The sequence below is a fragment of the Typopeltis vanoorti genome, chromosome 13 (assembly GCF_054136105.1).
Source record: "Typopeltis vanoorti isolate ZY-2024b chromosome 13, IOZ_Tvanoo_1.0, whole genome shotgun sequence".
Classification (NCBI taxonomy): domain Eukaryota; kingdom Metazoa; phylum Arthropoda; class Arachnida; order Uropygi; family Thelyphonidae; genus Typopeltis; species Typopeltis vanoorti.
In genome coordinates, this window is record NC_143561.1 from 94,123,742 (window position 1) to 94,150,939 (window position 27,198).

Sequence of the window (27,198 nt, forward strand, 5' to 3'; positions counted from 1 at the left end):
TTGTCGCCCCATCGATTTCATGCGACTCTGTAGTAGAGTTCTGCAAAGGTTTCCATTTATTCGAATAACCGTAGATTTTAAGTTAGTTTTGTAGTTGACACTGCAATGGAAATCGTAGCACATTAAGACGTTGTTTACTAGGGCTATGTGTAAATTTAAATATGAAGATTCAACAAGAAAACGTTACTATTAAATAAATTTTATTAAATAAATATAAATCATTAATGTTTGGCTTCCACAGTTCTTTCCTTTTTGTCATCTCTTCATGTATTTCTTAGGGAGTTTCAAAAATAACTTCGAAAGTGTGCTTCGTAGCAGGAACCTTCACTTCAGAAATTTCTGTTGCACATTTAGTTCAGTAGCACTTTGGTTTGAAGTTTGTTTATAATAAAAGATCAAATCCAAGTAGTCTATATTTATTTTACTGGAGACGTTCGTCTCTATGTTAGTTTGAACTCTCCCCCTCTTTCATTCTTTAAATTGTAATGTTCTTGTACTGACATCCGAGTAGAGAATGACCCCAGCGCCATCTATTCCATGTCTCAACTTGAATCGCATGGTGGATCTTTTCTTTAGGGTTCGCACCTATAAGGAAATGTGTAAATTTGTACTCTGACGTTTTCACTATCTGATAATATAATATTTCTTACAGTTTAGTATTGTTAATTTTTTAATATAAAATACCTCAAACTGTACTTACCTCATTGCTGGTATAGAAGAAGGGTCCACTGACTAGAAATTCCTAAAAAGAAACATGAAAGAGTCATTTATGAACAATGTGTTATTTGATCCTATTAGAAATCTTGGACGCACATGCGCAATGAAGAATATGTAAGCAAAGGAAATGAATGCCATTAGGTTATATGTAATAACACTTTCGGATGCCTACTGTTTTAAAGATAGGCGGTACGAATCTGTCATTTATAAAATACACTGCGTTAAAACTAAAATACTATCTTTTTAAAAAGACAGAGAGCAAGGACTGAGTTCATGCAGTCACTTTATACTCATTGCCTTGAACACATTTGCTGATTTTGGCAATTGAACATCTTAGTAGAAAGATAGTATATTAATTTACCTGAATTCCATCCACGATGTTGACGAAGTTCCGTATACATCAATACCGGTACAACTGCTGGAACCTGGACTGACTTGAGTACCAATGTAACGAAGTGAATACCAAAGAGAGGCACAAGCATTACTGTTACTCGAAAGACCCTCCTGAATAAATAAAATAAAAAAAAACACAGGACTATTATTATTAATAATACTACAAGATGAGCATTACTTCACAGCCATTCTTTCTGTAAAATTTAAGTGTAATTTTAAAATAAGAATAGGAATGAATACTTAAAATGGTTTGACTCGCTGTTGGCTCGAAGCTTCGAATATAACACTTAGATTATGTCGATCAAGAATATTATGTTCACCTGTCAAAAGACCAAAAATAAAGTTTGTCATTGAAAATCAAGAATAGAAAGAATATATTTGATATATTTAGAAATTAATCGAGGTTGATATTTTACATTTTCTGAATGTTTGGTTGCGGTTTGAAAATGAGTTTCATAATCTCAATTTGGTTTTATCACTTTTGGTGGAGCATTAGTTGAGTGAATATTTATAAATGGAACTTTAGTTCGAAAATATATACAATAATTAAATTTGTAATTGCTGTTGAGAGCTTCACAAGCTTGCCGGTAGGGAGAGAGAGAGAGATCCGCTGTTTCCATGTGAATTATCAAAAGGATTATTCAGGTGTGAAAAAAAAAAAATAGAAAACAACTGTACTTGTTTTACTTGAAGTTAAAATAGTGCGACACAAGCATAATTGAGAAAAAAAAATTAGTTGAATTGTATTCGTTTAACATATCAAAATGCATGTTGCTTGTGTAATTAATACAAGCGCATATTCAAAATTACTAAACGAATCTCCACTGAAAAACACAATACGATTTCCATCGTCATCCGGGCAAGTAAAACTTGAGCACTACAATATATTTGGTGGTTTATCAGATGGCGAAGAGTTCACCAAACGTATTAGTCAAATCTATGTAGGTATTTAAATATATTGTTTCTTCCAGAAAACGGATCAAGTAACTAGTACACGATCAAGATTAGAATTTTTTTTTAAGGGCCGAGATTTTCATCTTCATTTTACTTGCACTTAATGGGGACGGTTTGCTATTTCTTTGCTGCAACATATTGTTTTTTTTTTTTTTTTTTTTTTTTTTTTTTTTTTTTTTCAGAATGCTCACATTCTACAAGCACACGATTTTTTTTTTTTTTTTTTTTTTGCTCACTTGCAATACGATTATTTTCAAATATTTCAAAAATAAAGTGAACTAAATAATAATTGCAATAAAATAAACAAATAAAATCTTCAATTGCTAAAGAACAGAATTTGTAAACTAAGATATGTCAAAGTGTGAGAGGATAACCCCCCCCCCCCCAAAAAAAAAAAAACTCATAGTGATCTACAAGATCACTCTAAATCATCTCACTGAATGATACAAAAAAAGGAATAAACTCATTAGAAGCCGAGTTATAGTGCCAAGAGTGACAGCGTGTTTTGACGAACGGTCGGTTGTCACGATATTCATGCCGTATGAGATGAATTCTCACTATCAATCGCTTCAGAACTTCGAGATAAAACTCACCACTGACCGTTTGGCCAGGTGGAATGAGTTCTTTGTCCACAAAGAACTCATGCCCTTGGAATCGTAGAAACAAATCAGAATTGTCTTTACTTTTGACTTTTCCAAGAGACTTTTTTTCGGATGCCCCTCTTCTGGTGGTCTCCACTCAACACTCTGCTTCGGGCTCATACTCAAAGCTCCACGTTTCGTCACCAGTAACAATCGTTTCAAGGAAGTTTGAGTCCTTAATGAGGTCCTTGCAGTGTTCAAGTCGATACATTTTTTGGTCGTCGGTCAACTTGTGGGGAACAAATTGCGAATTCAATTTAAGAAGGCCCAAACTTTCGGTCAAAATGATGCGCACAGTTTATTTTGGAATCCCCGTTTCTTCTTCAATCAATCTCACGGACGATTTCGGGTTTTCTTTGATGACATCACGCACTTTTTTAGATGTTAACTTCGCTCAGTCCAGTTTTTGGACGACCCGGCTTTTCGTCGTCCTCATGCGTCTCACGACCACTTTGAAATCACTTAAACCACTCATAAACTTGAGTACGGGATAAGCATTCATCACCGTATGCTTTTTGAAGCATTTCGATAAAACGTTTACCTCGTTTAACATAAGAGTCAATCGCAGCTCTCTGTTTGAAACTCATTTTCCGAGCACTCGTCAAACATACTGTCACTCTTGGCACTATAACTCGGCTTCTAATAAAACAAATGTCATACACAGTTGACACAGCATTTATGAAAGTTACTGCTTTCGACAACAAAAAGATACAACAGGTGGCGCCATTAGTTTCTTCTATTTTCGAAAAGTTCGGTTTCTTTTTGAACAGAGAGTGTATGTTCTTGTGGAAGTTTACTGATTTGGGGGTTGAGTTTTTTGATTCTGTGAGAATGCCGTACAGCCTCTGTAGTTTGCACACTTTCCTGGTTGTGTGCGTGGTTTTTGGCATTCACTTGTTGCATGTTTGCCACCACATTTAACGCATCGGTAATCTGCTTTACAACAGCATTGTGTGTGGCCAAACTTGTGGTAGCGAAGACATTGGTTCGTTATTGATTTGTGTTTTAATGATTCAGTCTTTTTGACTAAATCGCAGATAGTTTGGAGATCGTAGATGTGTTTCTGGTCGTTGCTGATTTCTACCAGTACTAGGGGGGGGGGGGGGGAGTATGGTGTTTTCTAGGCTCTGTGCATACAGCTGACCTTAGCAGATCTGAAACCTCTGTTTTGGAGGCCTGATGTGATTTCATTTGTTGTAATTGATTCTGTTACCCCTCTGGAGTAAAAATGGGTGGTAGGGTAGGTTGCTGTTGTCAACTAATTTGGTTATATTTCTGTAATCGGGGTAAGTTTTTGGTTGTATTCGAATTCCTTCTACTGTGCTGGTGGCTTTCGTAAATGTTATTTCTAATGTTCAGTGTGAAGTGACAACGGATGTCCAGTGATTTTTATCTCTTAGGATAACTGAGAGTATTCTTTCTTTTGAGTTTTTATCATTATCAGTCTCCATTTCCGCTGGTTTGTATATGTCTTTAGTAATGGAGATTTCCTTTTTTTATTTTTAACTATTTGGAATTCCTCCTGTGTGTCAGCTGTATCCGATTATAAGGTGAGCATTGGTTTGGAATTTTGCCGCATCCTCAGGATTTGGTGACTGGTCTGAGCCCTGTTGTTCAATGCTATCACGTTCTCGTGGTTTCGGTTCTTCCAGACTATCTTCTGTGACGATTCTGTGGGAAATGTCTCCTAGAGTTTTATTTTTCCTGGCCAGTTATTATTATCTACTTTCCGTAATCTGAACTCCCGATATACGTCTTCGAATTTTATTTTTTCTATTAGTTTTTTCATGTCTATCAGTGTTGTTATATGTTGATATTAGAAAAGTTTTCCTTAAGTGCGTTTGCGGTAGCTGAACTTATATAATTATAATATAATATAATACGATTCACAATTTAATAATCGGGCGAAAAAAACCGCATCACTACTCCATAAAATTAATCACCAACATCATTCATCAAGAACAATACAAACACAAACTATTCCGATGTGTTAATTTTTTTTTCGTAATACATGTAAACATACTTTATAAATCAACATCGTAAAAAAAAAAGTGTACTTATTTTACTTAAACTATTTCATTCTTTTTAAAATAAATTTAAAAAATAAAAGAAAAAAAATGTAAAATATTTAGGATACTAAATTTTTATATACATTATTTTGCTTTCTATTTATTACAAATGGATCAAATAAGAACAAAACAGTATTCGTGTATCGATGCATATATATATTAGTTGGTCCAAAAACTTAACAGGACTTATTAGCGTTAAGCTAATCATGGAGGATACTTTCTTGAAGGGTGTTCGAACTGGATTTTTTCCTTTCCGCCACATGAAGATGACTGAAATTTAAGCTATATCAAATTTCTAAGCTGAATACTATTTGCATCTTGCGTTACATTTATTGTACTGGTTTTATGTTAAGGAAAAAATAAATGCACACAGGTATTCATACGTGATGTCAGAACTCATGTAATTTATGGCTTTAATATCAAGCAGAGGAGTCGGTTTGGAGTCATATTTTCCTTCGATGAATCTTCGTCCAACAGTGATGAAGAACTGTCAACAGCGGAAGATTAATTTCATCTTAATGAACGTTCTCCTTTGGAATTTATTATCTGCACACAAAAACCTATCGTATGCAGAGTGATTTTTCTTCATTAATCTAATAAGTTTCAGTTAAATATTTGGCAATATTCTAATTTAATATTAGAAAATGACAAAGATGGAATATCGTCCCAAATGCGAGCAGCAGTTTTCATTCAAATATAAGGATTTTTATCTATGATTAAAATCTGTGATTTGTACTACCAGAACAGTATTTCCCATTGACCTCACATAAAGGAATCTCTAAATAGAGAACGAAATGTCATAATTTATCTTACAATATTCCAGATCAGTTTGAGGTTAGAGCATTTGAATGTTCACTGCGACAAAACACAAAATTTCGTTATTAGAAAATAGAAAATGCATTTCACATACTGGGCCACAACACGTTCACCCTGATTAGGAATTTTGCTCAAGCATAACTCCGATCTTGTGGATCGCCGGTGCTCGGACGCACTCTTAAGTGTATGCCTCAGTTTGTACCTTTCGAACGACCGCCATAGAAGACACTGAATCTGAAAGAAAAGTAACGGAAAAATATTAGAAAAATCGTACAAAGCATAAACAACAACAAAAAAAAAAGAAAAGAAAAAAGAAATGAAATCTACAGAGATTTTACGATATATAATATTTTTTTTTTTATTATTGAATGGGATGGGATATTCATGGGCTTATAATATATTAATATCAGTGGCATGGGTAGACAAAGGTTAAGATAATAATAATCTATAGATCAAACAGAAGTTTCCATATTAGTGGAATCCATTTCAATAACCTACTGAAAATATTGTGTGAAAAGGCAGAATACTTCTGAAGACACGAATCGAAATTTAAAAAATCGAGCGATTCAAAAATATGAAACAGCACCTACAAGGAATCCCATCCGGTCAGATCAAACAGAAGCTTCAATTGTTAAAAGTTGTTATACACTATCCAAGTTCTGCGCATGACAGTTATGCAATTTCAATGAAAATTTTGCGTTACTTTTTTAGATCAAATTACAAAATATAAGAAACTTGACAAATTAGCAATCAATCTTTTAAATATATATAAATGTAACAATAATAGGAACTTACCTCTCCATTGAGATAACAAAATATGAGAGATACCAACAAACCCTAAAAGAAGAGACTACAATTACTTTGTTGGCAAAATATGAATTCAATAACAATGCATCCAACATCACATAACATAATATTAGAGGCAGAGAGTATCTCCATGAAATACGTGACAAAGTGTTTCTTAGCCACATTTTTTTTTTTGCAAAACTCAGAACTCGTAACGATACTGGTTTGATGGGTGAAGCATAAATGCTTTTCATATTCCCCTTTGTTTGAGAAGGAAAGTTCTTTGAGTGGAGAATTATTGAGCTTTAAGCTCGCCCTGAAAGAGCAGTGAGATTAGCTGTGGTCAGCTGAGCATGAAATTGACTTTGGTCTTTTATATTTGCAGAATTTTGCTTCATTGTAGTATGAAGCTTGCTAGATCAGCGGGTTCGGATGATTATTTATCTTGATGGAGAACTTTACTGCTAGGTCACAGAGGAGGAATTTTAGCAACATGAATTAATTTTCTTTTAGATTTAAAGTATACAATTAATTTTAAGGTGTGTTTTGTTTAATAAACTTTTAATAAAGAAACAACAGTTATTTCAGGTGTTAAATGTTAATCTTAAATATTATTTCTATTATAGTTATGTTTCATATAATATTTTTGATTATTTTTTTATTTTTTTCCAAACAAAAAATTTCGGGATAAAGTGAATTTCTGCCAACAGAAAATTCACTTAGTCCAGGCATTACCTAACCTATTATCAAATACAAGTAAAATTATTATGATTGTTGTCCTAGTATTACAAAGATACTTATTTAATTTAGCAAACTACGTTACAAAATATGTATGTATACGTGATAAGCAGCAAAAATTAGAATAAAAAATGCGAGCCACTAATTATATAAAAGTTTGGTTAACGCAGGACCAAACTTTTTCATTAAAAAAATCGATTTTTTTCCCAAATAATTCTTCCCGAGGTAGGCAATTTGTGGGAAATTAGGGTTCCTAGAGGAAACTGATTTTAATCTCGCTTATCAGAACAAAAAGGGCACCAGGAATAGCGCTATTTCAGAATATGACTATATCATTACCAAGTTCTTCATGTTACAAAACTGCAACAATGTAAGTGGTAGGGATTTGAAGATCACGAGATAGTGGGCAAGGAGTTAAAGTGAAATAAAGAATCTATTAACATGCTTCTTGAAAAGTTGAGTTCTATTCACTGGAGAAAAAGTATGGGAAAGACTGCGTCTGAGAGAGAGAGAGAGAGACTGGAGTAGTTGGCTCGATAAGTTTGGAGTTGAACTGTGTATCGATGTTGACCAGTGGCTGCTCGTTTTCACCAGTCAGTTCGGTGGAGAAATGTCAATAAAAGTATCTATAAAAATGCATAAGACAGAAAAAAGAGGCTATGAGAATGATAATGACCTGAATCTGTTAGAGGGATCGACTATTGGGAGGATATTACTCTTCTGTATACAATCAACAATCAAATGCAAGAAATATAAGGCAGGTTAGATTTCTAATGTTCTGAACGAAAAAATAGAACGTACCAAATGTTTTGGAGGCCGAAGCGGCTACGAATGCGTGCAAGAAGGACTAGAAATCAAAACTTTATCAGAAATAAGATAGTAAAGTTGGATCTTTCTTCAGGATAATAGGTCAGGATAGTTTAGATAGCATTGAAATTCATTAATGAATCAGAAGAATGGAGAGAGAAAGAGAAAGAGTGAGAGATTACTGAGTAGGAACACACCACCCTAGGGTACTTCAGTAATTATAAAGAAATCTGGTGAGAGGACGCTATCCGACATAAGGAACGAATGACCAAAGAGGGAGCTGTCGATCCAATCATAAAGGACAGGAGAGAGATAATAAGATGGTAACTTAGTAAGAAGACCTAAATGCTATACTCATTTAAATGCCTTGAAAATATCAAGAGAGACCAAACGAATTTCTCCATCTTTCCATGGCCTATGTCCAAAGATGGGCTGGGTTAGCGACAAGGTCTCCTGCAGAACGAGAACAGAAGGATCCAGATTTGGTGATCACAAATTTATGAATCTCCAAGTAGTGAAGTGTTTGCTACTATAAAAGTTTATTACTTTTATTTCTATAAAATAGCTTCTACAGTATCAAGATAAAAAATAGTATATTAAGCATTAAAGTATGTCTTATTTCCGATTAAATTAAGAAAAAACAGTATCCCTAAAACATTCTATTCATTTCATATTGCTTGAGTAAAAAGTGTCTTCTTCGTAATTAATATTCGTTTTTTCCTGCAAAAAAAAAAAAACTCGCTCAAATGATATACGACTGTTAGATGCATTATTGTCAATTCTTTGTTTACAAACACAGCAGTCCAAAGTAGAGCAGGCCGTGTTCGATCCCAATCTAGGAAGAGAAAGAAACATTACAAATGTCGTTCAGCTGAAAGTATCGGTCTCATACTCACGCGGTAGAGTTTTCCTCTATCTGAAACTAGTGGTTTTCATCCCAAAAGAGGTAAATTGGCCAAAAGAACATTCCGTAAGGTTTATTATTATTATTATTTATGTAGTTACCACCCACGAAAGGTTATTACTAAACTTATAGTACATTTGTACCGTGGGTGAACTGAGGATTTTCATCAATTTCATATATTCTATTGTAATTTTTTATTTATTTTTCGGCAACCTTTCTTAGGCGGTAGTCACATAAAATAAAGGATTGTGTTCGGACACTGGTGATAAAATCATTCTATCACTTAAGGGCATTCACAGACATTAATCACACGGTGGGAAACAAGCCTACAATCTGCTTAGAGAGTCGATGTGCTATCTACTCGGTCAACAGATCTGCAAACCAACAAATTTCATCTGACGTCACATACGTTCATCATCGATGGTGTACTGATTAAATAGAAAACGCCACCGTCGAAGAAGAAAATATTTCCAAATAGGTAATTAACTAGAGCGTACGCGCACAAAATATTAGCCTTGTAGCACCTGAAATGGAGATTCGATGATTTAGTCCGCTAGCATCTAATGAAAAAAGATTTTTAAAGTCAATCCACACTAAAATATTTTTAGAAGACAACAGATTCCTATAATGCTAATCTGTTCATAAACTTGCGAAAAATGTATTCACGTCCTTATCCTTATAAGGACTGGCTTAAAGGGGCGAAGCAAGAATGCTTTTCATCTTCCCCGTTATCTGCAGAGGACGGTGTAGGGATAAGGTGTTATGGAGCTATTAAAGCTCTGATCATGACAGGAGGGTAACAGCAATAGCCAAGCCTCAGTTAGAACTTCATTGGCTACCAGCATTGCCATCCATTACCCTTCAAGAGTATTCGATTGAATGAATCAATCCGACTTCGATTTATTCACGTTAACTGTTAACTGTTAACTTCTGTGGCTAGATGGATCTCAATCCCGTGGATTATAATCCCTTCATCGCTAGGAAGTTGATTTAAATTATTAAGAGATTATTGAGCACTGGCTCGCCCAATTTAGGGCTGTGTGGGAGCGCATGTACTACCGACGAGCAGAGCCGCTTTCGGGCGCTTGTGCTTCCACCTGTCGTTTTCATCGTAGTTAGATGACTCTCTAATGAGTTGGTTTGGATGAATGCTGCTTTGGTGAAAAATGCAGTTGCAATGTAACGGAGATACGTCGGAACATCCGGAATGTCAGCATCTCGGTGGAGGAGCGCATTCATGACAAACCACGGAGCATCAGATATCATACGAAGGCACTTGTTTTGGATGACCTGCAGCTTCTTGATGTTGCTGGGGGCAGTGTGTCCCCAAGCCGGCGATCCGTATATGAAAGTGGGTCTGATGATTGTTTTATAGATCTTAAGTTTGTTGTTAATATTAATTTTGCTTCTTCGGTTGATGAGGGAGTAGAGTTGGCTGATTGCTGTGTTGGCTTTATTACAAGCATAAGTAATGTGAGGGTTGAAGCTGAATCGGTTATCCAGTTGTATGCCTAGATACTTGGTTTTGGTTTTCCATGGGATTTCTGTGTTAAAAAGTTTGTTTACTCCGCGGTGTGTTGCTTTTCGTCTTGTGAAGAGGATAGCAATGCTTTTCTCTACATTGATTTCTACTCTCCATTTCCTGAACCAGTCTTCCAGGCTAGTTGCTGCGTTTTGTAGACGCTGCGTGGCTAAGTGTGGTCTGAGAGATCTGCTCAGAATCGCCATATCGTCCGCATAACTAGCAATGGTGGTTGATGCTGCGTTTGGGATATCTGCGACGAAGATGTTAAATAGTAGCGGCGAAAGTAGTGATCCTTGGGTGACTCCCGCGGTCATTCTTCTCGGTGAGGATCTGAGTCCGCGCAGCTTCACCTGGAATTTCCGGGCTTTTAGGAAGGAGTCTATGAGTCTGGTAAGATAGAGAGGTATGTTAGCTGTAAGTAGTTTATATACAAGGCCTTTGTGCCACACTTTATCAAAGGCTTTTTCAACGTCGAGAAAGATAGCTCCTGTGTGTTGTCCCCAGTTGAAACCAGTTGTAATAAATTCTGTCAACCTGTGGACCTGTTGGGTAGTGTTATGGTCAGCACGGAAGCCAAATTGTTCACCCGGGATCAGGTTGTTTTTGTCCACTTCAGCTTGCAGTCGGTTTAGAATGACTTTTTCCACTATCTTTCCCAGGCATGATAAAAGGCTGATTAGTCTGTAGTTTTGAGGGAATTGTGGCGCCTTACCTCGTTTGTGGATGAGAATAATGTCTGCTTGTTTCCATCGAGTGGGAAAGTAACTAAAACGGAGTATTACATTAATAGTGGCAACGAAGTGCATAACTGCTTTATGCGGGAGCCCCTTGATGGTTTTGTTTGTAATTTCGTCTGGTCCTGGGGCTTTTTTGTTGTTGATTTTTCTTATTATGGAGTAGACTTCTCTAGGCGAAGTATTGCAGATATTTTCACGGCTGCAGGGCTGGCGTAGTGCGTTTCGGACATGTCTGTGTATTCTCTCTATGAAAAGTAAGTCTGCATGTGCATAATTTGGGCTACATTGAAGTTGTAGCGCGTCTGCAAAGGCTTCAGATTTTTCATCGTCTCTATAACAATACCTCTTTCTCTGTGAATGGGCTGTATGGCAGAGCGGTTCGTTCGGAGAGCTTTAGTCATCTTCCATATGGAGTTGTCTTCCGCTTCAAGGGAACACAGTTTTCTTTCCCACTCTTGGTTTCTGTAATCTTTCAATGCGTAGCGAATTAAATTCATCGCTCTATTTAGCTCCTGGCGATCTTGAGGAGAGAATGTGGTGTGATGGAGGCGCCTGATCTTATTTTTATTGCGGATTAAAGTGCGGATGTCTTCCGGAAGTAGGTGTTCTTGGACTGGGATGTGGGCAGTGGAGGCTGCAGATAAGCCAACATGTATTTTATTTTCAAGGACCGCTGCATCAATTTTTTATCGCGACGAGATAGTTGGTACTGAGCCTATTAGGGTGCTGGACCGCTGCATCAATTTTTTATCGCGACGAGATAGTTGGTACTGAGCCTATTAGGGTGCTGAGAGTAGTATTAAATTTTTTGAAGTTAGTACGCGTCTGGCTGGGAATGAGTTCTGGATCCCCTCCCAGGCTTAAAAGTACTGGATTATGGTCAGAACTGAGGTCATTAACGACTTGTAGTTGAAAGTGATATGATGTGTTCTTGAAGATGGCAATGTCAGGTACATCTGGCCTGCCTCGCGGCCCGTAGTGCGTTGGTTCAGCCGGGCCTGTGATAACGATGTTCCTTAGTGAGGCGAAGTTGTGTAGAACGTGTCCGTTGCTGTTGAAGCCTTTGCTATTCCATAGTGGATGTTTAGAGTTAAGATCACCTGCCACAATTGTTGCTTCAGTTGTATCGAGCAGCTGAGAAAGATCAGAGGATAATAGAGTGTTGCCAGGGGAGTTATAGACTGAGAATATTTTGAGACTGCCTGCATTATTGGTGTGGATTTCGACAAAAGTATTTTCCAGATTTGTTGTGTTGATCTTTTTGATTTCATTATGTCGGATGTTCCTCTTGACGTAAATGGCAGTACCGCCACCTCTGGCATTAGATCTGTCGTTTCTGAGCAATGAGTAATATCTGAGTTTAGGGTTATCACAGGGTCGGAGGTGAGTCTCATTTATCAGAAGTATATCAATTTTGTAGCGGTCTGCAAATTCTCGTAGCTCCAGGAGTTTATTATTGAGACCATTGGCATTCCAAAATGCGATCTGTAAAGAGTTCGTTGTGCTGGCCGGATTATCCATTAATCATGGTGAAAATGGTGTTCCTGAGGAATTTGTTGGTGTCAGCCTGGGAGGGGTTTGTTTTGCTGAATGCCAGTAACATCTCTCCCAGAGTAGCGGCAAGCGTTGCGGTGGAGTTTTGGCTGCTCGATACCGGCATGCTGTGTGAAGAGACCGCAGAGGCATATGATTTGTTGGGTGTTACTGTCCGCGCTATGACTTCCGGAGCAGGTTGTGTGCCACGCTTCTGAGTGGGCGGGGCTGTTGCCTCTCTCGTCTTCGACAGGTTAGATGGGCAGAAAGAACAGCCCTTATAGTTGGCCGGATGTGGGCCACCACAATTTGCACATTTTGCAGGCGTTGCCCGTGGCTTAGTGCAAATGTGTGAGGGATGGTTGTTACCGCACTTTACACATTTGTATTCTGCCCTGCATAGTTTCTGCGCATGCCCACATTTTTGGCAGTGATGGCATTGACCAGCCGATGCCTTTCTTCTTAGTGGCTCAGTCCTGATCACTAAGTTGCAGACTATTCTGAGATCGTAGATTTCTCTCTGATCTTTACTGATCTCCACTAAGACCAGAAGCACGGGACGCTTGTCCGCTCTATACATACGAGAAATCTTGATTGGCTCCAAGCCTTGTGATCTGAGGTCAGTAGCTATCTCTTCTGATGTTATGTTTTCCACCAATCCTCTGATCACTACCTTAAGGTTCTTTTCACTTTTTAGTTGGTAAGTATGATATGGTAGTTTCTGTTCGTCCATAAGCCTGGTGAGCTGGCGGTAGTCCGTTGCTCCTTCCGGCTGTATGCGGACTCCATCATTTGTGTTTTTGGCTGATGAGAACTTGATTTTATTGTTCTTCATCATTCGTGTAAGTGACGACCATTTTTCCTTAGATCTCAGGATTACTGGTGGTATCCTCTCTTTGGGCTGTGTCAGTATATGTCTCTGTTCTTGCACCAGATAGCACTGATGTGTCCATTTGATGTACTATTTCAGGTTCTGCTGCTGGTGAACTCTTCTTACGCTTTTTTCTGCTGACAACCTGACAGTCTGTAGAGTTATCTGAGTCGACTAGGGGTTGGTCGTTTACCGGTGACATAATCTCTCTGGTGTTATCTTGAGAAGTGTTGGGGAGAGGGTCAGGGGATTGACAGTCCTCTGTATCCACCTCTTCTACTTGGTGGATTGCCACCTTACCTGGCCATTTCCTTTGTAGAAAGCCACCAATGTGCTTAAAGACAGCCAAAAGCTGTTTGAAATCAAGCTCGTCGTATGGAGAGTCCATTGTTTGGCTTTAGAGAAACTAGCAGTTTCTCAGGTAATCCTGTAGACCGAGAGTCTACTAGCAAATCCCGTAGACAGCTTAGAATAAGCGTCTGCCAGCAAAAAGTTAGTCTGTTATAGGAGACTATCCTAAAAACGAGGAAAAAGGAGTTTCAGGAGCTTACTTAGACACAGTGCAGCGATCTACCTCCCTAAAAAACCATTCAACCGCCACTGGTCCTCATTGCAGGTGGGGCCTGCCGGCCATTAGACCTCTGCATATTTCATACAGAGGGGGAGATAGTAGATCACGAACTGTGTTAATTCCAGTGCAATGCGAGCTTCCCGAAAAACCCTATATAAAAATCAACTAGGCAGAGTCTAAAGGAATACGTCCGATCACGATCAATGCAAAAGCAAAACCCGCTATTCAATTCATTTATTCGCGTCCTTATATAAGGACTGGCTTAAAGGGGCGAAGCAAGAATGCTTTTCATCTTCCCCGTTATCTGTAGAGGACAGTGTAGGGATAAGGTGTTATTGGACTATTAAGGCTCTGATCATGGCAGGAGGGTAACGACAATAGCCGAGCCTCAGTTAGAACTTCATTGGCTGCAGCATTGCCATCCATTAATTGCCATCCATTAATCACATTGCCAGTCAGATTTCCTAATGTAAGAGTGATACAAGATTAAAAACGGTGTTTTCATAAAATAATGCTTTTGAAGTAATTTTCAAGTAATTAATAATTTTAATTAAAATCTTAATATTTTTATTTTATTTACTTATATTTTTAATATAATAAATTTATACAAAAAGGTAAAAAAACTTTAATTTTTTTTTACTTTTTAAATTAAAAAAATTTAATTGATTTTCAGACAGCAAAATATATTTGACTCTATATTCGTTAATATTACCATTTATATTAAACTGAATAGTACAACTTGGAGCGTGTCATTTCAAACAAAATAACAAAAACATAATTTATTTTTCTTTTTTTCACCCTCTGGACAAACTGTAATTTCATAATTTATTTTATATATAATTTGTAGTTTCTTAGATAAAACAATATTAAAATTTAATTTTCACTTGAAAAACCGCCATAGCTTTAAGCAGCAGACAAGATTCACAGACAAGTTATGACCTCACAACTTGTCTGTGGAAATGCTAGTGGTCAAGGGTGGGCAGTAGATGGCGTTGGTGTAGTTGTAGTTAGTGGATTGAGTGGTGGAGACAGAATTGTAGAGTAGGTTTCCCCCTCACACACACACCCTCGATGAGCCTTTGGACTCCCTGGAGGTGTCACGTAATAATAATAATAATAATAATAATAATAATAATAATAATAACAACTTGCTTCACGGCAACATGCCATTGAGTTTAACACGTAAGGAGAAGGTAAGAACTGAAGTGGAATTTTTGTCGGTGAAGTGGTTAGTGTATCCACTCTCTAACCATGAGGCTACGGGTTCGAACCTCGTTGATGAGATGGATGTTTGTGATTGTCTTTAGGTGGGAGATGAATTTCATCGGCAACAGGTATCACATAAGTATCCTAAATTGTGCTACTAATGCTTACAAATGTGCATGGTTGTTTTTGCCTCTCAACTTTCTTACGTACTTCAGGATATGGTTTATTATTATTATTTAATCTCGGAAGGAACGAAGGAAGTAAGAGTAAATGTTACACCATTCGAGCTGCAGCGCTGAACTATAAAATCACAGTAAACAAGGGCTTATTTGGAGTCAAAGGAAGTTTTGTTTTTCCTCGTGCATCACAACTAAACGTAAAAAGAAATTGCATTTAAAATAATTCAAATAAGAAGCTGTTAGAGAATGAAAAAAAAAACGTTGTACGCTAGCACAATTTCATTCTAGAAAACACAACAAAACAAAAGTCTGAAAAAGTTGCCAGAATGTTCACCTTAACTAAAGATACAAAAACAAAATATTATTGAGTTCCATGTTTGTTCAAGTGACTAGGAAACTGACTTCTATAAACTTAAAATTTTGAAAACAAGCTACGGCGTTTATTGGATTTGGAAGCAAACCAGAAAATCAAGTCGTTCACAAGATGCAACACGAAATTCTATCAACAACAACGACTAAACAGGAAGTGAGAAAATTCCACTCTGATCAAAAAAGGAATGAAAGCAAACAATCTTGGAGATTTAGAAAACGAACTAAGAACAACGGAGAATATAAAAACGTACACAGATTGATGCAGTCCAAAACAAAGGAAAATTGAATAAGAAATAGCAACGCATAAAAGAGGTAGAAATAAACTTAATATTGCAACGTCACACCAGCCTCAGAAGGAAGACGTTTTCTGATTAACGAGTTGAACAGAATTCTTATGATCTAAAAAAAGTGTGCCGCTGGCGTCTGAACAGAAAATTTAAATTTAATCAATACGCATTTATTTAAGCTTGCCAGAGCTGATATGGTTCCTTTTTTCTGATCTCTATCGCAGAAGGCAATTAGAACATTGATATCCACAAAGATAAATCAAGTCATTACGTAAAATCATTTATGGCCTATCAATTTACATTTTTTGTTTACTTTCCATAGAATATTTTCCCTAACTAGTTACAAACATTACTTTAAAACAAACATTTTAATTATCTGCATGTTTAACTGAGGCTTTTCAGATCATTTCTTTATGTTTCAGTACTTCAACTTTATGCTGAAGTACTGAAATGTTTCAGTACTTCAACAAAGTACTGAAAACATACTGAGTGTCTCACTCACATGAGTATCTCACTCCATCAGATATATCGTTCCCTTACCTGCAATCCATCCATAGCGTAACTGATGCACGTGTACACTTCTAATGCGCTGCACTCCCCAGACCGGGGACGGTAAATGACGAGGAAAAAATGAAGTCCAAACAAAGGGACCAACACGAGGGTTGCTCGAACAGCTTTCCTGTAAAATATCAAATTTAAAATAAAATCAAGTAAATTCTTTTTTGTTAATAAATACTGTTATTATTTCCAGCCTTCCACCAGGAGACCAAGTCCATGTAGGGAAGCAACAACATGAACTTCTGTTACCCGAATTCGTATTTATTCCTAAATAATAAATACAATTATGATACTACCAAATGTGTTCAGGATCGGTTTTATGTTGTGAGAAGAAAAGCAACTCCACAATCACAGACTAAACCAATGCTAAAAAAATGAAAGAGCGGGTGATCCATGCACTGAATCATCACTGCTGTGGCTAAACTAATATATACGCATGCCAAATTCATCACCCCTTATAACAGTTTGTGATATTCACTGTTTTCAATTATGTTAATTTATTTTTCATTTATTTTCATATATTTATATATAAACGTATAGAATTTTAGATAAAAAAAGTTAATACTGTAAGTTAAAAATAATTATGCAAAAACTTTCAATTAATCCAAATTTTATAATTTACACCTTTTTAATTTTACCTTAAAGTTATATAAATTCTCTTCTATAACCCAATTTTTTATGAGATGTTATATGTTTATCGTCTTTATGATTTCTTTCTAACAAGATTTCTTGAAATAATACAAATGGAATCAGTAAGTATTCATATTCAAATGTTATTTATAATTTAAATTCTAATAAGTTGATTTTAATGCGGGTAGTCACCAGAACTTGTTAGAACACCTACTAAAGTAGAAGTTTGTTCTTTGTTTCTTGGCATGAGTAGCTTGTAATAATAATTTAGTTACTAATACCCGGATGATGTTGCACAAAGGCGAGATTTAACTACGAGCCCTTGCATGTTTTAATGCAACGAGAAATGCATGGAAATAAGATACTGTACCTTAACCTGTTAAAAACATTTTAATCTTCAGTTCGGCTCATTACCCATGAAATTTAAACACCGTATTTTATTTTTTTTCGCTGTATTTTTAGAGATTCTTAATTTCTTCAGAAATTACCTGTTCTGAAGAGAATGGATTACACTAATAACAAAGCACCAAACTGTGATTAATAATAAATGTTGCTTTTCAATATTTGTTTATTTCACTTATATATATGGTGACTTGAAAAGAGCTAGGAGTAACTTACCTATATTGGCTTGGTTCTTTGGCATGAGTAGCTTGTAGTTTAGTTACTAATACCCTGATGATGTTGCATAAAAATGCGAGATTTAACTACATAAGAGATATAAAAGAAAAAAAAAGGTGTTTTAAGTAGTATTAATAATCTAAGCTTAATACTTAATTAAAATTTTTAAAAATTGCTTTTACTTTTATTTAATTGCACATTTAAATTACATATTTCGGCTCAAATGAGTCATTAAAATCTCATATGCTCAGAGCTAACATAAATGTGTGGAGGTTTTTGGAGCACGAGCTTCTTCGATTAGCAAAGATGACTGTTATACAGATCGATTCGTACTGAAGAAATTTCAATTTCTCTGGCATAAATTGGTGCCTGAAGTAAAATCTCAGCTAGTTGTAGAATGTAAATTGAAATTTCCGAATTTCATCAACAAATTCGGAAAAAAATAATTAAAAATTCCTGAAACTAAATCAGCAAAAATTAGTTCCCTTTTGTTGCTGATCATATTTAACTTCTCGAAGTCGAGCTGAGAGAAATGGACTTTGGGGCGATCAATAACTTCTCTAAAAGGTCTGAGATTTACTCACGAGGGAACAAATTCGAGTGCTTAATATAAGTTAAAGAAAAGTGCAAACATTGTCGATTTACTTTAATTTTTTTCATGTGTTGTCTTGTAAAAGCATACGGAGACTGTAAACAAGCAATAATTAATTAGTTTCATTTTAAGGCACCGAAGTTAATTCAAGACTTTATTTGATTCATAATCATTATATCCCTGTACATGCGGAATTTTATCTTATTCTGAAATTGCTAAACGCCCACACAAACACCGTCACAGATGCTACATAAATATTATTAAAATATTCCTTTTGGTTTTGTAATTACCGCAGTATTATTTCTGAAGCACTAAAATTGACTTTTCATTAACCCACAATTAATGATTATATTAATGGATTAAATTTCAACATAAAAAATAAGCTTTAATTTCATTAGAACCCATGATTAGGATTTTTATCTTCGATGGAAGTTTTCTTAACAAGTAAGATTGTTGGTTGTTTTTAAAGAAGTACTTTATGACAACCAACTTTTTCTTCTCACTACTGCTTTGGAAAAGTACACGATAAAGAAAAAATAATATTTTTTAATAACGTAAAAAAAGCAACAGTTTTTTAAGTCGCGATACATGCTTACCTGAAGGCAGTATTTTTTTAACTGTTTGTAGGTCATTCAAAATTTGAAATGTGAACGAACGAATAACGTTTCTGGCGAGTTGGGTAAAGCAAAAATGCTTTTCATATTCGTATATTTTATATTCATATTTTCATTTTTTTAAAATTTTTATTTTCATATTCATATTTGTCCGTAAAGAAAGAATTTTGAATGGAGTGTTTATGAGCTATAAGCTCGCTCAGTGAGGGCAGTGAAATTAGTGTTCAGCTGGACGTAAGCTTGACTTGGACCTTTTATATTTGTAGCTTTCCGCTTCATTTTATTCCGAAGCTTCCTTAATCAACTGGTTTGGGTGGTTGCTTGTCTTGGTAAAGAACCTCTCAGCTAGATCTAGGAGAAGGGAAGAGATGTAAGGAATGTTGACTTCTCTATTGATCTGGGAGTTTCTAATAAACCAAGGGACATCTAGAATCATCCTCAGGTATTTGTTCTGTAATCTCTGTAGTTTTTGAATATTTGGTTTCGCGGTGTGGCTCCATGCGGGGGATGCGAAAGTCTTATTACCATCTTGTAAATTATTAACTTTATTTGTGTATCCAGTTTGCTTTTTCTGTTGATCACAGGGTAGAGCTGTGCAATTACTTTGGATGTCTTCGAGCAATGTGTCTTATATGACTGCTGAATTGGAGTTTTTTTTTATCAAGTATCACTCCAAGATATTTGACTTCACTCTGCCATGGAATCTTAACTCCCAAAAGATGAATGTCCTCCATACTATGGATTTTCTTTCTAGAAAGCAGTATGGCTGAGCTCTTTTGTGGGTTTACTTGGATCCTCCAGTCTGCTAGCCATTTTTCTAGTATATGTATACTGCTTTGAAATCTTCTAGTTGCCAGTTTTGGGCTCAGAGATCTTGCCGTTAATGCAGTATCATTTGCATATATAATGCAGTGAATGTTGTTCTCGGGTTCAGAGGGATGTCTGCTATAGATTAAGAACAGAAGAGAGCCCTGAGGTACGCCTGCCAAGACCCTGCCTGTGGGCGAAACCGTTTCGCCGATCTGACCTGCATATATCTGTCTTTCAGGTATGAGTGGATTAGTTTAGTTAATTCAATTGGCAACTTAAATTTTATGAGTTTGTAAAGAAGGCCTTGATGCCATACTTTGTCAAACGCCTTCTCAGCATCGATGAAGATGGCAGCTGTATGGAATTTCCAAATTGTAGCCTTTTGTGATAATCCGCACTAGCCTGTGTATTTGTTGAACTATGCTATGGGCCTTGCGGAAGCCAAACTGCTCGTTGCGTAAAATTCCTAACTTATCTGTTTCTGCTTGAAGCCTTGTGAGGATCACTTTCTCTGTCACCTTTCCTAGGCTGGACAGCAGGCTGATAGGTCTATAGCTTTCGGTAAGTTGGGGGTTTTTCCCGGCTTCTTCGATGGCATGATGTGGTTGGCTTCCAAGCAGTGGGAAAATCTAAAAATAGCATTGGTAATGTTGACGAGATGGATTATGGCCTTTCTTGGAAGTAGTTTTATTATTCCGTTAGTTATGCCATCTGGGCCTGGAGCCTTTTTACTGTTTAGATGAGTCAAGATATTTATTATTTCTGCCGGAGTAGTGGGAGTGATATGTTCTGAATTATCAATATGCTGTCGTAAAGTTGTCCTAACATGACGGTGAATCTTGTATACAAGGTTAATATGTAGATTTGCAGAAAATGGATAGCACTATGATTCAAGGTTATCTATTAGTGCTTCAGCTTTCTCTTTATCTGTATGAACAATACCTTCTTGGTTTGTATAGGAGGTATGAGAGGCTTTTTGTTGCGGATGGCTCTTAAGAATTTCCAGACGGAGTGATCTTCAGCATTGATGTTAACCAATTTGGCTTCCCATTGATGGTTTCTGTGTTTTTGAAGAGCTTCACGAACTTGTCTGTTTAGGTTGTTCAGTACTGTTTTGTCTTGTGGGGCTCTTGTATTATGGAATCTCTTTCTGGCTCTGTTTTTTGCTCTAATTAGATCCATGGTTTCCTCTGGGATACGGTTGGTTGGGTGGAAGAGAGTAGTTTGCCTGACTGATTCTATTGCTTTCTGAATTTGGATGGTTAAGTTATTTACTGTTGAGTCTATTTCTTCCTTTTTACTGATGTTGGGCACTGGATCAATATAATCCGGAAGAATCTTGGCTAAATTGTCCCATGGTATGAATATGTGCAGGGGAGAGAATTGATCGATGAACCTAGATTAAATACTATGGGACTGTGGTCAGAAGATAATTCATTAACTGTTTCCAATTTAAATTGGTATGTTATATGTTTTTAAAGATAACGATGTCTAGCACATCCGAGCTGTGAACATCCCTACAATGTTTGGATTTAACATATACGAAGATATATTTATGAAATAAATGTAGCTTTTAATTACTAAAGTATAGAGTTTAAATAATTAAATTGGCAAAGCTAAGATTTCTGTAATATGAAACATTATAGATCCAATCTTATTTTATAATCAAATATAATAAAATCATTTAAAAAATTTCGAAAATTGAGCAGAAAGATTATGAGGTTATTATCTTCGGCATGAAATTGCCTTGGTTTACGCTACATAAAAGACACAAGCTCTGTCCCTGAGCATGTATGCTTGCCTTTGTTTTTATGCTAAATTAGTAGATTTTTGCTATATTTGACTATAAGATATGGCTGTATCTATAATGTACTCCATTTTGATAACTAACTTTAATAATCATATTTTAAATACTGAACCGGATGTGATAGCGTTCTTAAAAAGAAAGGAAAAAAAATATAACTGAAAGATTTAGCTCATTCAGAATCATGTTGAAAAATGGGTCATGAGGGGGATCAATCGACCGCGAGATGCGGTGACTGATTCATTCAATCCAATACCCTTGGAGGGTAATGGATGGCAATGCTGTAGCCAATGAAGTTCTAACTGAGGCCCGGCTATTGCTGTTACCCTCCTGCCATAATCAGAGCTTTAATAGCTCAATAACACCTTATCCACACACTGTCCTCTACAGATAACGGGGAAGATGAAAAGCATTCTTGCTTCGCCCCTTTAAGCCAGTTCTTATAAGGATATAAGGATGTTGAAAAATGGATATGCTACCCACTCGACCAATCAGTTTGGTAACTGTTTTCCTCTGATAAATACTGATGAATGTTTATTACGTTAACATTTATGTTATTGATGTTATACAGAATTTCTAAAAAATTTGGTACACGAAAGGGGACGCGTGCAATTTTTTTTTTAATATTGGATTCCTATAACTAAAAATGCACGTAATAATTTTTAAAAAATGTTTGACGCGTTTGTAATTTATTATAAAGAAAATGCTGAAAAAATAAATATCTTTATAATTATTCGTGTCTGAATATTATAACTTCCCCCAAATTGCCTTTGCCTTAGAGCGAGGACGCCGGTGTTAGTAAAAGTTTAAAAGGGGTACGCGGATATTGAAATTTAGAAAACAGTCATAAAATATGAAATAAGTTTTTTTATTCATCATTAACATGGTCAAAAAATCTTTAGATCATGAATTACTGTCTTGAGAATAGTTGTATTATTCTTTAAGTAGTTACATAAATCAATTCTTATTAATTATAATACACTTTTATGTTTTAAGTAAATTTTATACAATACTTTCATATTTTTTAAAGATGGTTAAAAATGACTTATTTGTTCAGACACCTTTATTTTTCTTGAAGTGAAAATATATTTCTGATCTTCAAATCGAACTTAAACAATTCAAAATTATTTTCATAAACAACGGCTATTCACCTCGAAGCATTTCTCACCGTCTATACGCATGTCTCCAACCTCGGCAAGAAGATTACTCTAACCCTATTGTACGCATTTAATTACCTTACATACGTTCTCTATTCACAAGTCATGACACCCACGACAGACTCTGGCAGCTTATTCCTCTCATTCACCACTCTCCAAGTAAAAAACCTAGCTCTAACACCCTTGCTAACCACACTCTTGCCCAGTTTCCATGGATGGTCCCTAGTCCTCCCACCACCAGTCCTATTCTCAAAAATATCTTCTGAATTAATCTTATAGAACCCTTCAGTAATTTGAATGTCTCAATCATATCACCCCTTTTCCGCCTATCAAGCAATTTCTGCAACCCACAAATCTTCAACCTGTTCTCATAAGGTTCATTCCACGGACCTGCTATCATCTTGGTCACTCGTCTCTGGATCCTCTCCACCTCCTCCCCATCGAGAAGAAACCCTGGCGCCCATATCTGGGCACAGGAGTCTAGATGGGGTCTTATCAAGGCTCGATAGAGAGAAACAATTTGTTTGTCTCTGATTGTTAAAGTATTTTTCAGCAACCAAGTGATTTGATGAGCTGATTTAGTCACTTTTGCAACGTGCCCACTAAACTTCAATTCCCTATCCACCAACACTCCTAAATCCCTGGCCTCATCAATCTCGTGGAGTACGGTTCCACCAATGTGATACACCGCTACTAATCTTTTCGCCCCAAAATGCATAACCTTACACTTTGCCACATTAAATTGACATCCATTTTCTTTAGTCCAGTCCTCCAAACTATCCAAATCTTCTTGAAAACTTTTGCCATCCTGTGTACTCACTATTGCTCTACCCAACTTTGCATCATCAGCAAATAAGTGAACACTTCCTCTCAGATCCTTTCCCATATCGTTAATGAACAAATTGAAAAGTAGTGGTCCAAGAACAGAACCCTGCGGCACACCACTAGTCACAAGCCGTCTTTTGGACTCCACTCCTGAAGAAACCACTCTCTGGTATCTCTCCATCAACCACCTCGTATCCATCTCACCAACCCTATATCCATCCCCATCTGCTCCAGTTTGCTAATTACAGTTCCATGTGGTATCCTGTCAAAGGCCTTGACAAGGTCCAGTAGAATCACTGTAAACCCATTACCCTTATCCAGTTCAGCCATCACTGTGTTATAAAACGTGAGCAAGTTACTGAGGCATGATCTACCCTTCACAAAACCATGCTGTCCCCCATACAGTATCCCATTTTCATCTATCCAATCCTGTATTTTTCTCTTGACTAATTTCTCCAAGACCTTGACAGCGATTCCTGATATGCTAATCGGTCGGTAATTTACAACAGCAGACTTGGAACCTCCTTTATGCAGTGGGACTATTTTCTCCTCTTTCCACCCCCTCGGGAGTAACCCAGATCCGAGACTCAAATTGAACAAAATGGTCAAGGGCACTGACAATTCTCTGGCCGCTTCACGTACGGCACGAGCTGGTATACCATCCAATCCCACAGATGTATTGACATTGAGGTTTTGTAATAGACTGTTCAACTCCACTTCATTCACCACAATTCCCGTATAATCTATTGGTTCATTTATTCCTGCAATGTTACCACCTGAATGATATACTCTTGCAAAGTACTCGCGCAGTAATTCAACTATATCAACTAATTCGGTTACCTCCCTACCATCGGCATTCTTTAAAATCATTCTTCCATATACATTATTTCTTTTACTTGCAACATATCGAAAAAACTGTTTGGGATTCTCTTTAGCTTGCATGGCTAATTTCCTTTCATAATCCATTTTGCTTTCCTTACCACACACGTTACCCTTCTGGCCTGCACTTTATGCTGTTCATGTGGCTGCAGATCACCTTTCTCCTTAAATTCCATATATAGTTGTTGTTTTTTTGTTTTTTTGTTTGCAGCTCAAGCTTAATGGTGTTATTCATCCATTTAATCCCAACTTGATTTATTATTCGGACTCTAGGTATACAATTAGCCATTGCCTCCTGCAAACACTTCTTGACCGCCTCCCATGCACTATCAATATCCAGCCCTTGCAGTTTTACATGCCATGGCACTGAACCAATCAAACTCCTACGCTTGTCATGCTTACCAGCCCGATAATTCAACATGTACCCTGTCTTAATTGTAAATAACACACCTTTAGCCACCTCCCAAGTCAAGACCCTATGATCACACTCATCAATTGGTGGCAACGTGGTCATATTCGTTACAGCCAAATTCTCAGATGCAATTACTAGGTCAAGCACTCTTTGACCCCTAGTATTTTCCATTACATGCTGTCGCACATAGTTATCCCTTAATAACCGCATAAAATCCAATTCCTTCCTCCCAGGTGTCCTCTCCTTCTTCCAATCAATGTTACCATAGTTGAAATCTCCCATAATAATTATCCTCCTTCCACTCATTTCTTCTATTTGCTTATGCATGCTATCTCCACCATCTATTCCATCACCTGGTCTATAGCAGCACCCGACTGTATATTTAGTTTTGCTAATTTCATTTAATTTATAATTTAATTTAAATTTAAATTTAATTTTATAACCAAGTAATTTTATAAACTTGGTTATAAAATTACCTGGTTACCAAGTAATTTTACAAACTTAACTGTTAAAAAAAATTATTTATATATATATATATATATAATTGCAAAGTACTGTGATTGAATTAAAAGCAAATTACTCACGACGATACTTCTCTTTGGCATTCATACTTTTAGAAATAAATTTAAAAATTTCGACAAACTTAAATATCCTGAGTAGCTTTAAGAACCAGTTTTGTAACTCCACTTACCACTAAGCTTAACAGATTGGGAGCATTCATTATCCATTCGTAGGTTTCAACAGGTACTGCCCAACACCTAAATTTTGAAAAGAAATCTCTCATTAGCCAGTGAAAAGAAACAGCTGTGAATAATGTTATCCTAAGCAAACAAATATGTTTGAGAATGAAAGAACTACCGTTTATTATTTTGTTTTACTACCTCAACTAAAATCTCAAACAAACAGTTATAATCAACGAGATAACAGCAATTACCTAATGAATTGTTATAGGCTCGTCTGCGGGTTAAATTATGATAGATTGAATGTGATTTATTCGGAATCACCAATGACAAAAAGAAAAATTTCGGAAAGTCCACGCTAGAGGGCGCTAGACAATACTTCCTAATAACAAAACTCACCTCTTATAATATAATAGTAATACGGAATCCTTATAAGGACTGGCTTAAAGGGGCGAAGCAAGAATGCTTTTCATCTTCCCCGTTATCTGTAGAGGACAGTGTAGGGATAAGGTGTTATTGAGCTATTAAAGCTCTGATCATGGCAGGAGGGTAACAGCAATAGCTGAGCCTTAGTTAGAACTTCATTGGCTACAGCATTGCCATCCACTACCCTCCAAGGGTATTGGATTGAATGAATCAATCACCGCCTAATACGGAATTCATACTAGATTATTATTTAAATTAGGTGCTATTGGTTTAAAAAAGATGTACTAGTTTTGAATATTAATTTAAGATATATGCAGTTATTATTTTCAAAAATTCTTATTTTCTAAGATTTTATTTCTCTTCCTAATTTATGTTTAATAGTTTTAATTCAAAAACCGTTTGAGTAGTCATTTTTTCAGTGAAATTTGATTTATTTAAATTAAGTATTCAGATCAGATAATTAAGTAGAAAATTACTTAAATATCATATAATCAAAGGATATCATTATCTGACAAAAATACAAAGGATGTGCCTTTGTACTTTTGTATAAAGTACGGATAGTACTTTGCACAAAATCCTTCTATATGTACGGAAAGAAGCATATTCGAATATATAGAAATTAAGTGTATTGAATTGCATTGCCAATGTTTATATTCATATTTTGCGAAGAAATCTGTCAATATTTAGACAAAGGAGAATTATGATTAGTTGTAATTTTTAGTAGCGACACTAATAAATTTTTCATATATAAAATAGAACTGCCTTCAATAAACGTAGCAACTTTTAAGCTATTAATTCTAAAAATGCTTTAATTGAAGGTCAATATGAGTTTTCTTAATGAGCTATCTTAAGATTCATTCATTAATTTTTATTTATAACAATTAGGCAAAGAATAAATACTGTATTCACTTTATATCCACAAATATCCATATAACTTAAGAAATTGGGCTCACTTCATTTGCCATTTGTACTTACTGTTCATCCGCTAGCGTGTGTCGAAGAATAGCGTAGATGCCCACTGGAATAATAGGAAATACTGGAGAATAAGAGGAAAAAAAAGTCAGAGTAAGTCGATTACTATTCTTTC

The 27,198-nt window shown here is 36.2% G+C and overlaps 1 protein-coding gene across 1 annotated transcript in view; it reads right to left on the reverse strand.

Moving 5' to 3' along the window:
• Nucleotides 1–701: 701 nt before the first annotated feature.
• Nucleotides 702–27,198, reverse strand: part of LOC150100379 (calcitonin gene-related peptide type 1 receptor-like) — a 52,068-nt gene continuing 25,571 nt past the window's right edge. Inside the window, exons 7-14 of the mRNA XM_090402644.1 lie at nucleotides 27,087–27,147; nucleotides 25,697–25,763; nucleotides 17,913–17,998; nucleotides 16,647–16,785; nucleotides 6,386–6,427; nucleotides 5,685–5,824; nucleotides 1,079–1,221; nucleotides 702–742 (exon numbers count right to left, since the gene is read on the reverse strand). Coding sequence (XP_090258770.1) covers nucleotides 702–742; nucleotides 1,079–1,221; nucleotides 5,685–5,824; nucleotides 6,386–6,427; nucleotides 16,647–16,785; nucleotides 17,913–17,998; nucleotides 25,697–25,763; nucleotides 27,087–27,147 — 719 coding nt within the window. The remainder of the gene's footprint in view (nucleotides 743–1,078; nucleotides 1,222–5,684; nucleotides 5,825–6,385; nucleotides 6,428–16,646; nucleotides 16,786–17,912; nucleotides 17,999–25,696; nucleotides 25,764–27,086; nucleotides 27,148–27,198) is intronic.